Here is a 21,481-nt window from a genome sequence, read left to right as displayed (position 1 = left end):
ATTAACTCCATCCCGGCCAGACCCAGCACAAGCTCCACTCCATATTCCGTACCGTTTATGTTGTGCTCAAGTCCCACACTATCCAGTACAACCTCTGTAACCATCCCCCCCCTTCTCCTCTGATTTATACACGGATATCATTCCCTTAATCTATAGGCCATTCCTGTAAAATATCCATAAAATGATCCTAAAATGTCCACTGAGTTCATTTAGTCCCTGACTTGGGTTCTGTCTGTTATGGTGGTCACTCAGGACAGGAGAGGCATGTTGTGTTGAGTTACCGGACATCAAAACCAGCTCAGGCTGGGTTACTGCTGCACTTGCCTGGCTTTCTGTGAGCCTTGTTCTCTATTGGTTTAGGTGATTGCTGCTGTAGTACTTCCTAAAATATACAACTCAAATCCTGGGTTAGTTTCTCCCAAGGTTAAATCTCTTGAGGTACACATCAGATTTCCCCATCCTCCCACATTACCCACCAAGTGCACCTGGATCCTTGAGCAAAAGCAGTCCCACAAACAGGTTTGCCTTTTTCTGAGGGAGGAACAACCCATGCTCTTTCCCAGACAGTTCTCTACGTGCACTACAGGGACCTTATCTCTTTCTACAATACATAGGGCTTTTGTTTGGGCAGGCCCAGGTCAGTTAGCTAATCCTCTGGTATTAATTAGCCAAGCGGCTTCTGCTAAATTTGCATCCCACCGCTGACATGTCCCAGTGCCCATTGCTTTCAGTATAGTCTTTATCAGTCCATTGTATCATTCAACCTTTCTGGAGGCTGGTGCATGATAGGGAAAGTGATACCCCGATCAATGCCTATTTCTTGGTCAGGTGCTTATGAGATTGTTTCAGAAATAAGTCCTGTTGTCTGACTCAGTTCTTTCTGGGGTGCCATGTCACCACAGAACTTGCTTTTCAAGGCCCAGGACAGTGTTTCGGGTGGTGGTATGGGTACCGTACTGTCCACTTTTCTTGTTCCACAATATCTAGGGCCACTTCTGCACATTGATTTGATTCACCTTTCCCTTCAGCAGTTCCTGCAACTTGTCATGTGGGACTCCACACAGCAGTTTTCCACCTCCAGTGGTTTCCTACAATATGAAAGGACCCATCAGTAAACATAGCATATTTTTTCTCATTTTCTAGTAATTTATTATACAGTGGGGACTCTTCAGCATGACTCACTTCTTTGGGCAATGCTCCAAAGTCTCTGCTTTCTGGCAGTCCGTGATCTCTTCCAGGATTCCAGAGTAGTTGGGGTTCCCCATTCAGGCCCATGGTGTGATTAGCGCTACCCACTGACTCCACATAGCATTGGTTGCCTGATGGGTAGAGGGGATGTTTCCTTTGCAGTAGAGACCATTTTCCTTTCCAATGCAGCAGAGGCAATCATGGTGCCAAGAGAAGCTGAGCTTCAGTGTGAGCTACTTCTGAAGCACATTCAACCCCTTCATATGCTGCTAGTATCTCCTTTTCAGCTGGGGTTTTAGTGGGCCTCAGATCCTCTATACCCACAGCTCCAAAACCCTAGAGGTCTACCTTGGATCTCTCCACTTGCTTTCTGCCTGAGGCTCCAGCTGAGACCCTGCTCCCTGGCAGCAGCGTAAAGCACTTTTCTCACATTTGGTCCTGTCTGGACTGGCCCAAGGGCTACCGCAGGAACAATTTCCTGACTGATCTGTTCAAATGCTTGTTGCTGCTTGGGGACCCAGTTGAAATAGTTCTTCTTTCAGGTCATGCGATGGAGAGGACTTAAAATTACAACCTGGAATATTCCATATTCTCCTAGGAATGCCTGGGTTTCCTTTTTGTTAACTACTGGGGACATGCCTGTTTTATTGATCACATCTGCTAGGATGTGACGACGCCCATCTTGCCATTTTATTCCCAAAAGCTAGATTTCTTGTAAAGGTCCTTTGACCTTGTTTTGTTATATGGCAAAACCACCTTTCAGAAGAATCTGGATTTTCTTTTCCCTTTCTCAAACACTTCCACAGCTGTGTTGCCCCACACAGTGATGTCATCAATGCATTGCAAGCTTTCTGGGGCTTTGCCCTGTTCCAGTGCAGTCTGGATCAGTCCATGGCAAATGGTAGGGCTGCACCTCCCCCTCCGTGGCAGTCAATTACAGATTGGACACCCTTCCACATCAAAGCTAACTGTGGCCTGCACTCCACTGAAAAAGAGACTGGGAAAAATGCATTGGCAATATCAGTTAAGGAGTATCGCTTGGCTGCCTTTGACTCTAGTTCATACTGGAGTTCTAGCATGTCCAGTACAGCAGCACTTAATGGTGGCGTGACTTCATTCAGACCACGATAGTCCACTGTAAACCTCCACCCTCCATCAGACTTTCACATTGGCCATACGGGACTATTAAAGGGCAAGTGAGTCTTGCTAATCACTTGTTGGCTCTTGAGTTGACGAATCAGCTCCTGGATGGGAACGAGGGAGTCTCAGCTGGGATGATACTGATAGCAGTGCACCATCATGGTAGCAATTGGCACTTGCTGTTTTTCAACACGTGGCAATCCCACAACAGAAGGATTGTCCAAGAGGCCAGGCAAGGTAGACAGTTGTTTAATATTCTCTGAACCTGCAGTGGCTACATCAAAGGCCCAATGGTACATCTTTGGATCCCTGAAGTACCCTCTTTTGGGAGAGTCAATGGCAAGGATACATGGGGCCTCTGGACTCGTAACAATAGGATGCTTCTGCCACTTGTTTCCTGTTAGGCTCAGCTCAGCTTCTAACACAGACAACAACTGGGATCCCCCTGTCACTCCAGAAATCCAGATATGTTCTGCCCCCTTGTATCCTGATGGCATTAGGGCACACTGTGCACTGGTGTTCACCAACACCAAAGTAAATCCAGTTGTCCCTTTCTTCCACATGGCTGGAGGGAGGGTCCCCCTGTTCCCAATCAGAGCATTCATTACCTGACTCCTGTAATTGCAAATCAGAAGTCTTTACACCATGAAAAGAGCCCATGTATCTCTCTGTTGCCCAGGCTATGCTACAAGGACTATTCACAGATGTGATCCTACTACAGACCAGCATGGTCTTTCCCTGGTAGAAGGCATGTCGTTCAAACCCACATTGACATAAGTCCATTGGATCAGTATCAGAAAGAGGAGAGCTGCATCTCGGGAATTGCTCAACAGCAACTGGAGCAGTAATCTGCCTGGAACAACCCTTTTTAACCACTGCTTTTTCCCATAATTCATGTACTTCCAGGACCAAGGTAGATGCACCATCCTACTTCCTCATATCCACAGTTGCGCAGATAGAACCGCAGGGTGGCATGTGGCATGTGCCATGGTTCCCTTTTCTTTGAGCAGAGAAAGGCCGAGTTGTGGTAGCTGAGATGCTGGCCTGCAGGTGCAAGGAGGGAGAGAGATTATCCACATTCTCTTCAAGTTGCCAGACCTTGTGGAACAGTCTGTCTACAGCTGAGATGCAGGCCCATAGCAGGGAGGGAGAATAGAGATTCTCTTCAAATCACTGGAGCTGGCAGACCAGTCTATACAAAGTTGGTGCCTCGATGTCAGCCCCATCCATCATTACTGGGTTGCTGGCCCACAATGTTGGTGCGCTCTGTACAGACTTCTGCTACACATATCGTGCGCACTGTACATCATTCAGATCTTTGAGGACCTGATTATTGTCCCTGTCACTGTAGACCACCTCCAGCATTGCTAATTCCCTCAGACATTGGATACCTTCCTCTGTGGTAGTCTACTTCCCTCACTGCGTTACAATATCTGCCTTAAGAGGGTACCTTGTCTTCATGCTCGATAAGAGCCACCTCTGGAGGCTGCAGGTGGCTGCCTCTCTGCCAATCCCTCTGTCAGTCCCACAGTCCCTAGCAATGGATCCCAGCTGCTGTGCTTCCCTACCTTCTAGTTCCAGACTGTTAGCCCCTCTATCCCAGCACTGGAGCAACCAGGTAACAATTCACTCACCTTGCTGACTGATGAAATCTTTCTGCCTATCTTGCAGCTTGGCCATGGATAGGGACCGTGTGGTTTCCACCTCTTATGATTTCTATCTCTTTCCTTCCTGTCCTGCTGCAGAACAGGCTGCCTCTTCTGACTCCTCCTCTATCCCCCTCTCAGGAGGAGCTGCTGCTTCTCTTATTAATTGAGGTGACCTCTGCTTCCACTGTCTCTTCTTGACTACAGAAGCAACTATCACAGCTGAGGGTTCGGTCTCTCGTTTAGTGTCTGTTTGTCTGGCCTCAGAGCAAGAGACCTTCTCCGTGCCTGCCTGTGGGCTTTTAGACTAGGAGACCCTCTTGCCTCTCTGAGGGCACTGGACAGTGGCTTGATAGGCAGGGGCCAGGTCCCAACACAGCTTTAGAAGTCACCGTTTCACCTCCTCTCCTTCAAATGGTGTATTAGTTTGATGGGTTTACAAGCCTGTTCAGGCGTGAAATCCCAAGCTATCGGAGGCAGTAACGGCCCTAAGCACCTGCCCAACTCCTCCCAGACACCCTGCTACCCCAGGGATCAATCGCCTTAGAGCATGTTCCTGTGTGGCATCCTCAATTAGTTGTTTAACCTTATGAACAATAGTCAAAATCAAGATCACAACACACACCAGTATGAACAGTCCAATTACACAAGGATATTGAAGGAACTGAGAAGCCATTACATCAAGGCTATAAAAACCTGTCCTGGAGGAAAAGAAGGGATAGGTGCCATTCTTTCCTCTCTCCACAAAATGTCTCTTGGAGAAGAAAAGGGGAAAGGTATCGTTGCTGGGTTTGTCCATGAGATGGTTCTTGGGAGTACTGGGACACCAGCGACGTAGGACCTAAATGCCATATTAGGCTGAAGGCCAGTGGTTTTATCACAGCTCCCCCAAGCAAAGGAAAACAAAGTGATAAACAACACACCAAACAGCAAAATCTGGAAACAGTCATTAACGATTCTTGGAGTCTGTTGTACAGCAAGAAAGGAATCAAGCATCTGAATATTCGAGGAAACAGAAAAGTCAGCACCCAAAGTAAATATGCCAGCATCATGACCTGCAACAGCCACTCAAATAACAACTTACCTAAACAGGTATAACAGCTAGAAGGTTAATCTAGCATGTTCTAATCAAATCTGTTATTACCTCAAAAGCCTTGAACCCCATGTTGGGTGCCAAAAAGGCCTGTTACAGGTTAACCCCAATAGGCAGCTAAACACACACAGCTGCTCACTATCCTCCCCCCTGCAAGCCCAGTGGGATTGGAGAAGAGCAAAGGAAGAGTAAAAGCAAGAAAACTTGTGAGTCAAGATAGAAATCATTCAGTAAGTAAAGGTGAAGTGGAAGAAGAGAGAAAGAAAATAAAACAAAACAAATGATGCAAAGGCAATCACTCACCACCTCCCAAGGCTGACTGATGCCCAGCCAGTTCCCAGGCAAAACATGGCTAACCTCCCTAAACCTCCTCCTCTCCCTCTTAATTGCTGAGCATGATGTTATATGGCATGAAATATTTCTTTGGTTAGTTCAGGTCATCTGCTTGGTTGTGTGTTTGTGTCCCCAACCTTTTGTGCACCCCCCAATCTATTCACTGGGGGGCAGAGGGAGAAACAAGAGACAGCCTCGACACTGTGCAAACACAGTTCAGCAAGACCTAAAACATTGGTGTGTTACCAGCATTGTATTGGTCACAAATCTAAAACACAGCACCCTACGAGCTGCTATGAAGAAAATTAACTCCATCCCAGCCAGACCTAGCACACTAGCATAGCTAAAAACAAAAATCTAACAGATAAAAGAGCTGAGCCTCATAGAATCATGACTGACTAGCCAAAATATAACATTACCTATCTCTATCATGATTAAGATGATTGTCTATTCAATCATCCATTAAAATAGAGCTATGTCCCAGGGATCAGACAAACAGAATTATACAAGATTGTGAATGAAATTTAAATTGTCATATTAAGTACAGCTAGTGTAACAGTTTCACATCTTTAGAAATTGAATTCAAGTTTTAGCAGACTGCTCTTTCACATAGTCATTTAAAAAAATCAACTTATAATTAAATACCTGGCATTTCTTTAGTTCCCTCTTTAGCTGAAGAATTGTGATGTGATGCGGCTCTTGGCTGGTCCCCATCTCTATGTCAGTTTCCTGCATGGTGTGAGCTTCCTTCCTTACTTCCTGTACCATAGTGATCCAGCTCTGCAACCTGTCCCGCTGACTTCTTTTTAAGCTAACATCATCATTCAGATCAACCAGAAATGGGAAGGCTTCATCTACACAATTTCTGTAACTGAAACATTGAACCTGAAGCCGGGTGAGCTGCTCCTCAAGTGAACTGATACGAGTTCTTTCTTGATTTAAGTCATGTGAAAACTGATTACTGACTTGCTGGTTCTGCAAAGCTTCTCGAAGCAATCTGATTTCAAGTTCCATTTCATCAATTCGGTCTTGATCGGGGTTGTAATTTACAACTGGTTTATTTCTAATGTTTCTGGCTCTGTTGGCATATTTGAGGGAATTTAAAGATTCATCAAAGTCTGATGAGGATGGACTTATACATGTTATCATGACAGTCTTGGCGTTTCCCCCAAGGGAGTCTTTCAGAATACGAGTGATTTTAGCATCCCTGTATGGAATATGTACACTTTTCCTTTTTGGGTCTCCAAGGGCACTGATGACATTTCCCAAGGCCAACAGACCACTATTGATCTGAATTGATTCCTTGAAGCGTTCACCAGTATTTCCAGTCTTTGTCACCCTCTCCGATCCTGCCAAATCCACAAAATGAAACTTTGAAGCAATCATCTGGACTGATTTCCAAGATGAATCCTGTGCAGCATCAGTATTTTTCTGAGACTCTGCAGGCTGTTTCTGACAAATACTGATGGTAAAGATGGCATGAGATCGACTAGAGTGCTCATTCATCTGTGTTGTGCCTGTGTGACGAGCTGCATTGCCACTTTCCAGCAGGCTTATCACTTCATCTGCACATTCTACTTGGAATTCCTTAGCACCAACAATCACTTCAAACACCAAACCAAAGAAAGTAAGAATAATTGAATTAATTGTCAACTTTTCAGCAAAAGTTTATAGCAATTAGGGATAGTCAAACTATAAATACAAATTAGAGAAATATACAAGCCTACATTATTATGAGGTCATAGCATATAGCTACAGAGAAATAAGACATCAACATGTGAAAAGCATGAGGTACAACACATCTGAAACCTGCAGATATTTAATATATGGGTGTATTGTGTCACAGCATTTGAAACAGTATCTTAAACACAATACACAGCTTTACTCATTTATGCATTGCCATAGGCAATTTGCAATCTAGTGCTACCTAGAAAAAGTATGAGAAAAGTCAGCTTAAAGGATATTTTGACAGTTTAAAAAAAAAAAAAAGAAAAGACTAAAAATAAAAAAGTTTGTAGTAGAAATGATTCCTAGCCTATGGTAAGAACAGAATTTCTCTTCTGTATAGCTCAGGTAGTTCAGCCTTTTGGACAGGTATCTATTAGTAATCGAATAATGTGGAAGTGTGCTTCTACCAAGTACTGCTACCAAACGTATTTTTTGTCCTTTGTTTTAATGAAGGATGAAAGATATCCTAGCACAATCAATTGAAGCTGACTTGGACTGTACTGAAGAAGAGAAATAGTTTAAAATATATTGCAGGGACCTTACAAAGCAATGATATTATTGTCTGCAAGATTTATGATAAATTAGCGCCTTCTTTCAGCTACAGACAAGAAAACCATGCCAGCTCAATGCAGCAGTATAGTAATATTAGAGCAAACACAATAATTAGATTATAAAGAATAAAAAAAACAAAACAGATTATACAGTTTCAGAATAAAATATCTTTGCAGTGGATTCTTCTAGCATTTTCATGTAGTGGACAGGAGAACTATAGGATAACTGTTAATTTCAACGCCTCCAAAAAATATCACATGCTACTCTTAATGAAATGTTCTCTTCCATTCATTTCATAGTGAAAGGAGGGCAGATATTTACAGCATAAATGGCTTAACAATTATAATTTTGAAAGAAGCAAAGGTTTAATCTTGAAATACTTATTCAAGTGAATAATCACACACTACTGTGTTTCTAGACAGAATTTGCAGAAGTAATAAGTGTATTTCTACTTTATCATTTCTTGCCATTTCTGATGGAACATCTATATCGTTCACAAGCATCTAAACTCAAAACTACTTCAGATCAGCTAAACTAAGTTTATATTCTGAAAATGTGACTTTTTCCTAGTATTAGTAATCAATAAGCTCTTTCAAGAGGAGGCAAGAATAACTTGGGCACACAACTGAAACCAAACACACATGAAATTTTAGAGCTGAAATCCTACCTGTATTTCCCTTTTCATCTTCTCGGATATGTAATTCTTTCACAGAGGTCTCCAACTCCAATAAATCTCTAAGTTCTTCCTTGTAAACCTCTATATAAGATACTTTCACATGGAAGTCAATGTTATGGTTTTCAGAAATATGCTGAAATAATTCCTGAATAGCCCGTGGGATTATGCCCTTTTCATCCTCTGCAACTGATGCTAAAATATAAGCAAAGACGTCACAGAAGCTTGCTGTCATTCTGCTGCATAAATTACAAAGACTGAAGATTGAGAGAAGTCTGTGAGATTTGCTACTCAATATACTAAGGAATCTGAAGAGCTCAGTATTCCCAAGGAGTTTTGTACATATTTGTTTTTCTGGGGTTCAGAATATTTGTTTGCATCCATTAATAGGATTCAAAGTTAAGTTCTAAATTGCATAATGTCACAAAGGTTTTGAAAAACATGGAGTCTGCTTTAAATCTATACTCCTCAGCGTATAGATTTCTTCTTTATTTTTAGTCATTATGGTTGGCGACGACATTGCAAGGGTTTGAGAAACTATAAATTCCACTTAAATACAGCAAAGACCATTATTAACCTGGTGAGACAAGATTTATGACCAACATTTACAGTAATTTCCTATTTTTTCAAAGCAGATATGGAACACTAATGCTAAACTCTGTTTGTACTTTTTTTAATATTCAGCATAGGATAATACTTCCATAAATAATTTGTGTTCTTTATTCAAGAATATGGGAACTAACTGTTTGTCTATGAGAGGATACCAAAAATCTTTTTTACCAGAAAAATAAAGGATTGCTCACACCTAACTATGAATTTAGTAAATATGAAACCAAAATTGTTTAGCTATAAACAGCCTAAGATTGTGACATCCGCTACCTAAAGAATTTGCCTGGCAATGGTACTTAGAAAAACATTAAATAACTACTACTAGAGGAAAGACAAGTGAAGTTATAACAGTAAACAGAATTAAGAGACGAATTGTATAAGGTCCCACAAGGCTCAGGGCCGGGTCCTGCACTTGGGTCACAACAACCCCATGCAACGCTACAGGCTTGGGGAGGAGTGGCTGGAGAGCTGCCCGGCAGAAAAGGAGCTGGGGGTGGTGGTCGACAGCCGCCTGAACATGAGCCAGCAGTGTGCCCAGGTGGCCAAGAAGGGCAATGGCATCCTGGCCTGTATCAGGAATAGTGTGGCCAGCAGGACCAGGGAGGTGATAATGCCCCTGTATTTGGCACCTCGAGTACTGTGTTCAGTTTTGGGCCCCTCACTACAAGAACATCGAGGTGCTGGAGCGTGTCCAGAGGAGGGCAACGAAGGTGGTGAAGGGTCTAGAGCACAAGTCTTATGAGGAGCGGCTGAGGGAGCTGGGGTTGTTTAGCCTGGAGGAAAGGAGGCTGAGGGGAGACCTTATTGCTCTCTACAACTCCCTGAAAGGAGGTTGTAGCAAGGTGGGGGTTGGTCTCTTCTCACAGGTAACAAGCGATAGGACAAGAGGAAACGGCCTCAAGTTGTGCCAGGGGAGGGTTAGATTGGATATTAGGAAAGATTCTGTCACTGAAAGGGTAGTCAGGCACTGGAACAGGCTGCCAGGGGAGTCCCCATCCCTGGAGGTATTTAAACGGTGTCTAGATGTGGTTCTTAGGGACATGGTTTAGTGGTGGACTTGGCAGTGCTAGGTTAACGGTTGGACTCGATAATCTTAAGGGTCTTTTCCAACCTAAGTGATTCTGCGATTCTAAATAAAAGGAAGATTTCAATACCTACCAAGAGATCTAGAATAATCTATTTATATCCATTTGGAAGACTTAAATCATAAATTTTTATGATGTCATAGAAATGTCTCTCTCAAAAAAAAGCAAAGAGTGAGCAAGCGAACAATTAATTGTCTAATGCAGACATTTTCAAGGTAAGGTAAATGTAACAAGAATCTCCAAAACACTGCATTTCAGGAAGAAATTCTAGTTTAAGTTGCATGTTAAAATGGGGAATGATAAAGAGCACTTTATACACTGTTTTTTTCTTAGATATTTTTGGTATAGCCTAATTTATGGAGAATTTGTTTTTAGAACAGTTTAATTATCATATAAACTTTGGAAGCATTTTTTTTACTATACCTTTTTTCATTAGCCCTTAAAAATTCTGCAGCATCATCTGCTATGTATTAAATATTTAACTTGCACAAATACATTGTTCACCAGCTTAAAAACAACTCGAACTTTATACAACCTACCGATGTGGCCACCTCCAATGGTGTAAGTCTTCCCAGAACCTGTCTGTCCATATGCAAACACTGTAGCATTGTATCCCTCAGTCAAAGACACTAGAAGAGGCTTAATGCAAACAGTGTAAACTTCTTCTTGGGTTGAGTTTTTGCCAAATACAAAATCAAAAGTGAAGACACGGTCTTTCCCAATGATAATTTGTTGTGTATTTGGGACTAATCTCACACACACTTGGTGGTTATGAAGTACTTCTTTGGAAAGCAGAGGTCTGATTCGAACTGCAACTTTAACTGGGATCTCCTCCATGCCAGACTCCATCCCTGTGCTCCCCACTCAGTATTCACATAGTCAACAAGAAATCGGTTACCACTCCTGTGTTCACCTCATTCGCAGTTGTCTGCAACTAAGAAAAAAAGTTTTCCACATTATGTAATAAATAAGAATTAATTTCCTGCTGAAGTAGAAAGCTGACATTTCCTAAAGAATACATAAATACCATTACACTCTTGAAAAGTACCTGATATAAAAGCAGCTATATTAATAACTGTTAAATCAATTCATAAATTAATTTTGCCTCTACTTCCTAATTTCCAAGCTAGCAGACTTAACCTTAATTCTGAAAGTTGCCTGATTTTCTATCTGAACATAACACAGTCATATGAAGAAACAATATTGTAAGAGCTTGTTAACAAACGCTGTTGATAAAGCATATGCTTACAATGAATCCTCTCATTTTCCTATTTCTGCATTCATGCTGCATAGGCAACATAAATCAGTCAAACAAAACCTTTTACTCCAAAAGTTACACATATACACACGTTTTAAAAGCCTCTTCTACTTAAGAAGCGCCAAGCATTGTAACTCGACAAGCACAGACAAAGCAGTTGTATTGCCTACAAAGGAGGTGTGATTTTAAGTGCATCTAATTACTACACATAAAGCATTCCTCTGATTTTAATCTGCATGTTTAAGCTCATATGTAATTTTTATTAATTATATATTTTAGCAACCATGGTTCCTTATACTGCTCCCTGCATATCCATTCTTACAACACAAGCACCGTAGAGTAGTACAACTGTAAATATCCAGGAATAGACTTTCTTTACATCTGTCTGTCATGAACATTCAAAAATCCTCACAGCTACCAAATGCAGCTGGATCCCAAACATTTTTTTTTTTTTTTGCTAATTCTAAGAATCTTTGCAGTGCAAAGGAAAGTGTGCTGAACTTGCTGCTTGCTAAACTCCCACACACTGCCTTTACGAAAGCGGTATTACCAAACTGGCAGAACTCATCAGCTAAGCCCCCAAAATTCAAATTTGCTGAAAACAAACAGCTTTAAACCACTGTCTTGTGGTTGCAAAAACAGTTTTTGCATTTCATTTTATTCCATTTAGTTTGAGAACTTGGCCATCCAGAGCTGAGAAACTATCTGAAGTTGAAAAAAGAAAAGCCCAATTTTATTAACTGAGCAGAAGTAAAACAAATAAGGAAAGCACGAGACTGAAATCAGACTCCTATCATAAAGGATGTGGCGATCAGAAACAACTATATAAACTCACTCACTAAAGATTCAAAACACATTTTGATCGATTTCTGTTTTTATTTACCCAGGTGCATTATTTTTATCCCCGAGGAAGTACTGCTTTAAAGGGCTGACGTTCCCCCCTCCCTTTTAAAATTATTTTTAAAAAAATTAAACCAAGTCATGGGGGGGGTGGGGGTGGGGGGGAGGAGAAACGGAAATCTTGTTCACTGTTTCACAAAAGAATGTGGGAATATGAAACAGGTGTAGGCCAAAGCCACAGAGGTACTCGGGTGGCGATACACGGTGGGCCCGCGGCTGCCCGAACGCAGGAGCAAATACACGGGAAGGCTTTTTGCTGGCAGAGGTATTTTGGGAGCGGGCCAGCACATTCCCCACGCTTGCCGTGCCTCGAAGTGCACCTTTTACTCCAAACCTGAGAGGAGCCGGGAACGGGATCACGCCTGGGTCTCGGGAGCCGCCCCGGGCCGCGGAATCCAGGCGCCCGGGCGGTCGCGGCCGCCGTTCCGCGCCCCGCCAGGCCGTTCCCCGGCGCCCGCAGCGCACCGCGCCGCCGGGCCCGGCGGAGGGTCGCGGCAGGGGGGCGACAGCCGGGGCGGCGGCGACAGCCGGGCGCTCCCCGTTGTTTACGGCGCCTCGCTAGGCAACGGCAGCAACGTCCGGCGGGCGGCCCCCGCGGCAGAGCGGCGCCGCCTCGCGCCCCGCCGCCCACAGCGCCCCCCGTCGGCGGGAGGCGGGCGCGGCCGGCCGACGCCCGCTCCAACGCAAAGGGAGATCGGGTCCACGCGATTGACGTCACTGCGCCGTTTATTCAATGAATGCAGCGGGCCAGCTGTCGTCAAGCGCGGCCGCGAGAGAGTGGTGAGCGCGGGCAACGGACCGCCCGAGCGCGGGGGTAGGTACGCAGCGACAGAACTCAACGCGGGAGCCGCAGGCCCTGAGCTAACGGGGATTGCCCAGCGACCCTCGCACCATTACTTCCAGCGACAGCGAGTGAAAGGTTCAGGCAAAAAAGAAAAAAAAAAAAAAAAAAAAAAAAAAAAAAGCAGCGAGTTGTTAATACATCATCAGAAAATGAGCACTTGATTGAGCCGGTTCCAAACTGGTACACGATGAACCACCGCGCGAGAAGAATAACAGCAATGCAAAAGATAACGCATCAATGCAACAGCTATCGGACTGGACTCAGTAATATATACAGCGCACTCGGTGAAACGGAGTATCTTTCATCTCTTCCCTGTGGTCCCTGGCATAGTCCCAAAGATAATAATCGAGTAAAACCGCGTTGATCTTCTCACGCATGTCCTGACCCTTCTTCTCGTAGAGCTCCAGCAGGTGCTTACAAATCAACGCGCAACACCAAATAGAACAGCCACGGATCTCCACCTCCTCTTTATCTCCGGACTGGAAAATTGTTCCTGCAGGACACAAGGGACAGCAATCCAATTATGTTCAAGAAACAGAAGCCCCAGAAAAGCCCGAATTTGCTGGTTTTTTTCCCCTCAACACTTATTCTATTCTAGGACAGCAGTTTTCACAACTTATGTGACAACTGCTAACAATGTTGCTACACATTTTCTAATGACTGCTGTAATTTTACCATATGCACTTATACATTTACCTCCCATTCAATTAAAACAACATCCTGTATTCCAACAGAGTAGTTTAAGAAAAGAACAGGTGTTTGGGCTGTACTGCACATTACATGACTATTTCTTTGCTTGTGGAGACAAAAAGGATAGTCGAACGTAATTCCAAGACAGTGTATTTTCTGCCAGGATAACTCTAAGATTTAAAAACTAAAAATAAAAACCAAAACCTATATATATAAAAATATAAAGGGACCCATTTGTTTGAATTACTTGGATGGAAATGTCCTCATTAGGGTTCATGGAAAAGATAAATTGTCTACATGATCTATTTAATATATAGACAGGCATACATATATACAGCCATTCTATTAAGATCCATGGACGATTGCATTCACCTGTTTATCTTGCTGTGTAATTTTAAAATTGCATAATAGCAGTCCTACCTTTAAATACAGTCATTTTACAGTGGAGCAGGGATTGGTTTATGTTTTTATTCACTGAAGTTCACAGTTAATAAGTACTGGAAGATGGAACCATGCTTAAAAACGAGAGTCTAGTCTGATGCAATTAACTTCATTTAAACCAATCTTTTTTTTTTAATGGATGCTTATAATATTACCTTGCCTGCCACTAGCAGTTCAGTACAAATATAGAAGAATCCCCATGCTTTTACATCATCTTTGAACTAATGAAGAAATCATTGCTTCTTTTATCTAAACCTCAAAAATCACAACTATACTCATGCTGAAAAGTGGTTGGTTTTTTTTGCAATAGCAGCCCTTCAGGAACTTGGAGATCAACTGGCTTAGAGTGTCTTTAAACCTTCCCTTATCAATGTTTAATCCAAGGAATGGTTAGATCTTTATAAAAACGTAACCTTAAGATCTCATTCAAGATCATTGTTAGAGAATAAGTTCCTTCCTGTTACTTCATCACTACATAAGAAGTGCTTGTTCCCTGGAGCAAAAAAAAAAAAAAAGTAGTACACATAACCCTTAAATGGATAAAACAGTACATTTTAAAAGTAGCTTAGTCTACTACGTCAAGAGGTAAGATTACTTGATATTAGTACCGGAGGAACAAACCTTCACGTAGTTTCTTCATTAGTTCTTCAGAATACTTCATTGCTTTTAAGTGAACAAGAACTTGAGGAATTCTGTAGTCAGCAAATATAGTCAGACTAGAAATGTCATCAAAAGAGCCATCTCCTTTGCCTTCTAATACACTCCATGTATCAGCCACAAGTATTTGTGCTCGTTTGTAGAAAGACACCTTTTTTTTCTGATGAAAGAAATTTACAAATTACTTAAGTGGCTGAAACATCAATACATACAGCAAATGACATGTACAGAGAGAGACAGGTAAGAGTTACATTGTTCTATGAAATATAAAACTATCATTTGGTTAAGCAAACATATTAGTTAACTAAAACAGAGTAAAAGTGCAACACTCTTAAACACCTTGAAAGCTAAACAATATTGAACCACAAACAAGTATCATATGGAATGCTCATAAATAAATTGAAATAAAAGAAAAACATAGAAGTCACTGCAGTGGAATAAAAATTGTTTAGATTCCACTTGGACCTCAGAACACATTAATGTTGGTTTACTTCCACTTGGTAAACACTGTAGTTGGAGTCCAATAAACATTAATTCTTTCAGGAACCCTAGAGTTCATCCAACCCTTTGTTTCAAGGAGAGAACCATAAAAGGCATGTATTGGATTAGACAATTAAAACATTTTGTTAATCACTTTATCTGTAACATTAAGGAAATAGAATTCTAGTGAAAACTTTACTGAATGCTCCTCTGTTGTGTAGTGTATCTTGCTAGTTAAGGAGGAGAGAGGAAAATTCATTCCAGTAGATGATGTATATGAGATTTTCTTAGATACTATGCATGGTTCTATTTTTGTCATAAACTTTTTTGCTGGTGCTAATCCTGCAAAGATTTACATGTTTTGTGACCACTCATGAGGGGAAAAACTAAAGATATGCTACGACCTGTATGCTGTTGAGGTTTTCACTCTATGATGAACACAATGTGTGAATGTAAATCTGCATCTTTAAGAAAAAGAGGTATTTGTGGGCTATGTTTTTTCCCCTCCCTTTATAGCTAGATGAGATTTTCGACTTTTGACAACATGTGCTAAACAACAATATGTAACTGGAATGGTTAATCTGAAATACAAGCAGGTGGAGATCCAACTTATTTCCAGTTTTATTCTGCTACCCTTCATATCACCACCATTTACAAATGGCATTTTTTAAGCTAATTTAATTTTACTTTATTGCTAAGATGCTACCAGCCCTGAGAGCAAAGCGTATTTTTTGTCATTAAATGCTATTCTCCAGAAACACTGGGAACAAGATGTCCAACCACATTGCACAGAACAACTTCTGCAAACATCCTGAAAACTCCTTCTTTCCCTGTGCTTCATCCTATACTTGACGTAGATGCACAGACTTACTTCTGGAGAACATACACAATTTTTTATATTAAACAATAAAAAGAAGTAAATAATTAATAGGCTAAAACCCATCATACCTCCTACTGCCCCAAAGCTAATGGAAACCAAGGACATCGCCCTTTTATAGCATTAAGATTTTTCCAACATAGTAAAGAACTGATTGTCTCCAGCACCACACCGTCTTGCAAGAGCAGAGGAAGGGAGAATTCAAATGGAACTTTTCATCACACGCTGCAATTTAGTTTGGAAGAAAAATACCATCTGGGACTTGTCATTGAGCAGATGAATTTATAATTCCATTGTTTCAATTATGGTTAATTTTATGCCGCACAGAGCTTCTGAAGTTTATGTAAAATTTTCAATATGAAAAAGACTATTAAGCTTTCCCAGTAAATTTTCCCACTTTTCTTTCCAACAGAAAGCAAGGAAAGCATTAGGTGGGTGATACTATGTCTCAAAGATAGTATCATTTGTCCAAAATTGGAACACTTTACCAGATGGCAATACAACTACACTTCTTTTTTTTTCCTGCAAGACCTTCACTTTCCAGGAAAAGCTACCACATACAGGGACACTTGTGTCTCCTCTCCACTACAATGAGCCAGTATCAAGAGACATAACTAATTATAACCTCCTGCTATTAAAAGAAGGATGGTGTATTGTGTTGGCAAAGAGCAAAATGTGATAGCACAGCTAGTAAAACAAGCAAAGAACAGGAGGATCATGAGAATTTTACAACCTCGGTCCCAGGTGATGGGAAATAAAAGATAAATACACACAACATCAATGACTGGAAGCTCAGAAAGGAATCCAACGCGTCTATGTCAGAACATGAAAACCCTGATATGCAAGTAGAACATAGTCTAATATTTAAACTTCTGTCAGGATTCAAATTCAGCACAGCATCTAAATATGAACTATCCACCCAAGGGCGAAAAGGGGATTTTGGTTTTGGTTTGCCATTAACTTTTCAGAAGCAAAAGAAGATTGGCAACTTCTGTAATTACTTTCAGTTACGTGTAATTATGAAAAAACATTTTGTGTATGTGTTTGGAAAAACACACAGCCAGACAACTGTGTTAATGTTAGAAGTTTCCCTAGAAGCTCAGAATGTAGGAGAGCTGTAGTAGTCTGTGACAGTAGGATTCTACCACAGAATTTTTTTTATAATCATATATATTTCTATTATGGAGAGTTACTGAAAAACAGTTTGCTCTTGGATATTTCACCATCTTTTCAGTTTCTTCCTAACCCTTTATTGAAGGCAAAGTCTTACTTGTGAGAACTCAACCTGCTGCGATAGAAATGCTGCTGATATTGTGATCTGTGTCACCTCACCTTAGGTGCAAGTAGGGCGTAAACTTGGTCTACATTATTTCACCCAACTTCAAAATACACATCTTGCTTAGTGAAAGCAGAAAAACAGCTTCCATATTCATGCAACAGGCTTTACTACTATGTCAGTGCATACGGTCTGGGATCATTTTTGGAACATCTTTTCATTCTGTAGTCTGCTGCTGCTTTTAGGGAGGCTTGCTTTATAAAGCACTCAGCATCATCTCATGAAAGACATTACGTCAATGAATACAGTCACTATAAAGATAAGTAAATACTCTATTTATCACTTTACTTGGAAAATATTTCCTTTTTGATCATAAAAATTGTCAAAAAATTACTTTATATGTAAAAAAATCCTAATAATTAAACGAATAGCTTCAAATATTAGTTAGAAAGAACCTCTGATTTTTCATATAAACATATCATACTTCATAGCAGGAGACAAAGGAAAATAAAATCATGCCACCCATTGAAGGGCAGATTTCGGCGACAAATGCAATAGGTTCAAAGCTCCAGTCACTGGTGTTCCAGGGAGTTACCTTGCAAAGACTGCACAGACCATTACCGTAGGCTGCACTGTCACTAGAATAAAGTCTTTTGAACATAAGAATGTAACAGCTGAATACTTCTGCAGATGGAACTGAGCACAGGAGCAGACACATATGTCACTGATGCTAAATAAAGATCATGCCTGTATAGGGGAAACCAGAGACACAGAAAACACCAGATAGTCTCTGTTTACTTCCCATCAGTTTCTTTCAGGAAAACGGCTCCAAAAAGCTTCAGTACTCTGTCAGCCCTGCCAAAAGTATGAGTTAATTCTGGCCTGTAGTCATTTGTGCAACGCCTGTTGAATCAACAACAGTTAGAGTGTGGATTCCCAGTAGCTGTACGTGTCCACAGTTCTACCAGAGTTTCATTTCCTTCATTCCTCTGCATCAGCTGCAGAGATCCTCAAGGTAAAAGAAGAAAGAGAGATGGGGGAGGAGAGAGGTAGCAATTCAAGGGCGGGGGGGGGGAGGGGGGGGGAAGATTCTGATTTTTTAGGCAGAAATTATCTCAAGTATTATGCATTTGCAAGGAGTACAAATGAGTTGTGATCTAAAAGGGAACTTGGAGTATATCAAAATAAATTACAAAAGAGTGATGAAGACAGAGACAGCATATGAAAAAGATGGCTCTCCTCTGGGGAAAAAGGTGACTCTTACCATTAGAAATACATTCCTGATAGTTAAGACAGTCAAGATTCTTTTACTGTGAATAAATTGTGTGATTTTGTTTTCAGAGGTTTAGACTGACAGAGGAATGAAATCTCAGTAATTTTACCGCAGCTTAACAAAAAGTATATTGTGGTCCAAGAGTATTATTTAAAAAACCTTCCCTATCTGTATAACTCAGCAATTTTCATAATTAAGATCAACTGCTTCAAAGTCTGATTTTCCTTTCATTATACAGACCAATATCTTTACTGATTTGAGACAAAAATATTAAACTAATAGTAATTTTCCTTCTTATTTCCCTTGAATTTTACTTGTGAATACACTGAGTTCCACAGAAACATTTCTGTTCACCTTCCATTTCCTGGATTAAAAACCCCAACAATTCACAAATATTAAGATAAATTCTGAACTGACTATCCTCTCAGAAAAATTTAGGTAGACAATCTAAGAGCTATCTTTTGAAGTCACAACCAGTAGGGAGTAAATTCTTATCATAAGAAATTTAATGTTATAACTAGCTTACCTCAAATACAGCTTCGTCTCTGTAAGAAGGAAAATTTTCCAGTACTAGACGTAGTAGTCTCTGAGCACTTTTCTCACTCATTTTAACACAGGTGAGGAAAGAGCCTCCGAACTTCTCTAACAGAACTGTTCCGCTTTCATTCAGCACCCGATGTCTTTCTTCAATCAAAGGTATGGGCACTTCTGTGTCAGAGCGAAATACGTGCCTAACTTGGTCAAGCGTCATGGTGGCAAAATACGATGCACTGGTAATAGGTATTCCTTCAGAAAAGTAAAAATAAGATGTTTAGGCTATCATAATGTATCCTAAGACCTAATACAGTGGCCTGTTACAGATGAGAGCATTTATACGGCAAGATCTAAAGACTCTATCAACTCTTAACAACAGCTGAGTGTTCAGCGATAATCACACTCACGTAGCTGATTAAAACAAAATTTGTGTTTGCACACAGTGCTTCCTTTTACAGATAACAATTGCCAACATACAACCATGGAACTTTTCTTACTTTTTACATGTAATTTTTCCCAACTGTTTAGTCTTCATTTTTGAGTATGGTGTTTACATAACACAGTGGCAAATATAGGTAGTATAGCCAGCATAGGCCTGTTTTCCCTTAGCTCCTCATCACGTTGTGCATTTACAAAAAGTATCTTGACGCAAACCTTGCCTGAATTTACAAACAAATATGTAGGAAATCAATTAAAACTTCCATCTATACCTACAAAGAGATGTTTTTCTGATGACAGCAACAAGAGTGAGCGCCAAAATACCAGTTTTGGAGGCATATGGGTTTTCAGACTTACTGGAGCCACTTTGGTACCAGATTAGTCCAGAGGATTCTCAGTGGAAGCCACATTTTCTCATTCGTCATGGAAATACACGTTCATCTTAATAAGACGTGTGAAATAACAGAAGTCACGAACAGCTGACTACAGACATTCATAGAATCACAGAATCGTTAAGGTTGGAAAGGACCTCTGAGACCATCGCGTCCAACCGTTAACATAACTCCCAGGTCCGCCTCTAAACCATGTCCCTAAGCACCACATCTACATGTCTTTTAAATACCTCCAGGGATGAAGACTCAACCACTTCCCTGGGTAGCCTGTGCCAGTGCTTGACTACCCTTTCGGTGAAGAAGTTTTTCCTAATACCCAACCTAAACCTCCCCTGGCGCAACTTGAGGCCGTTTCCTCTCATCCTATCGCTTGTTACCTGGGAGAAGAGACCGACCCCCACCTCGCTACAACCTCCTTTCAGGGAGTTGTAGAGAGCAATAAGGTCTCCCCTCAGCCTCCTCTTCTTAAAGTTTCTTAAAGTCTTCCTTAAAGTCTCCTTCACGAAAAAAAGAGATCGCGTAGCTAGAGCCACAAGGGATGTATTTCCTGCACAGGGTACTGCAACAGCGCTTCCAGCTACCTCCCCCAGGCGCCGCAGGACGGCCCGCCCGTACGGATTTTACCACAACGGCAAGCAGGGGTTGGCAGAAGCGGTTCCCGTTCCTGAGGTAGCCCCTTCGTTTCAGGCTGCCGGCCCGGTGCCTCAGGCCGCCCGGTGCCTCAGGCCGCCCGGTGCCTCAGGCCGCCCGGTGCCTCAGGCCGCCCGGTGCCTCAGGCCGCCCGGTGCCTCAGGCCGCCCGGTGCCTCAGGCCGCCCGGTGCCTCAGGCCGCCCGGTGCCTCAGGCCGCCCGCCCCGGCCCGCTCCCCGCCCCTCACTAACCCTCGTCAAGGGCCCTGTTGACGGCAGCGCAGAGGGACCAGTAGCCGCTGTAGGTTTTACCCTCGTACTTCACCAGGTACTTCTGCTCCTCCTGCTCGGACCAGAAAGAGAAGTTGAGGGTGTCCACCAGGAACACCCAGTCCACCGCCTCCCCGCTGGCGGCTCGGGGGTTCAGCTCGTGGAGGCTCTTCCACCCCGCCAGCCCGAACTCTGCCGCCGAGGCTTTGTCGAACAGACTCTCCGCCACCCGCCGCGCCCCCTCCTCGTCCACGGAGACATCTTTGCTCCTGCCGGCTATAAACTTGGCGGACTCCAGGGGCGACGGGAACGCCTCCATGCTCGGCCGCCGCTGCGGGGGCAGGAAACACGCACGCTTTTAAGGCCGGCCCCTCCTCTCCCGCCCCGCCCCGCCGGCGGAGCACCGAGGGGCAGCGGCCGCCCCTCACGCTGCCGCCGCCGCAGTGCGCAGGCGCCGGTGGGCGGCGGGGGCGGG

The 21,481-nt window shown here is 42.4% G+C and overlaps 2 protein-coding genes across 5 annotated transcripts in view; both read right to left on the bottom strand.

Moving 5' to 3' along the window:
* Window positions 1-12,769, bottom strand: part of KIF27 (kinesin family member 27) — a 31,725-nt gene extending 18,956 nt beyond the window's left edge. For all 3 annotated transcript variants that reach the window (XM_087742335.1, XM_009464038.2, XM_087742334.1), the window contains exons 1-3: window positions 10,587-12,769; window positions 8,348-8,548; window positions 6,046-7,004 (exon numbers count right to left, since the gene is read on the bottom strand). In XM_087742335.1, coding sequence (XP_087598461.1) covers window positions 6,046-7,004; window positions 8,348-8,548; window positions 10,587-10,896 — 1,470 coding nt within the window. In that variant the 5' untranslated portion in view covers window positions 10,897-12,769. The remainder of the gene's footprint in view (window positions 1-6,045; window positions 7,005-8,347; window positions 8,549-10,586) is intronic.
* Window positions 12,770-12,913: 144 nt separating this feature from the next.
* Window positions 12,914-21,419, bottom strand: QNG1 (Q-nucleotide N-glycosylase 1). Of its 2 annotated transcripts, none has more exons than XM_087742352.1 (4): window positions 20,989-21,413; window positions 19,270-19,529; window positions 14,802-14,997; window positions 12,914-13,542 (listed from the first exon to the last, which is right to left on the bottom strand). In XM_087742352.1, the coding sequence occupies exons 1-4, from the start codon at window positions 21,323-21,325 to the stop codon at window positions 13,310-13,312; spliced, it is 1,026 nt and encodes a 341-aa protein (XP_087598478.1). In that variant the 5' UTR covers window positions 21,326-21,413; the 3' UTR covers window positions 12,914-13,309. The 2 variants fall into 2 exon arrangements, with proteins under 2 accessions (XP_087598478.1, XP_087598479.1); XM_087742353.1 differs by having other exon boundaries at window positions 13,297-13,542; window positions 14,789-14,997; window positions 20,989-21,419.
* Window positions 21,420-21,481: the final 62 nt, after the last annotated feature.

Source organism: Nipponia nippon, unplaced genomic scaffold, assembly GCF_047370975.1.
Source record: "Nipponia nippon isolate SJK-2023a ecotype South Korea unplaced genomic scaffold, ASM4737097v1 scaffold_8, whole genome shotgun sequence".
In the NCBI taxonomy this organism is placed as follows: Eukaryota; Metazoa; Chordata; class Aves; order Pelecaniformes; family Threskiornithidae; genus Nipponia; species Nipponia nippon.
The sequence above is the reverse complement of the archived record's forward strand: the minus strand, read 5'-3'. Positions and strand labels throughout refer to the sequence as shown.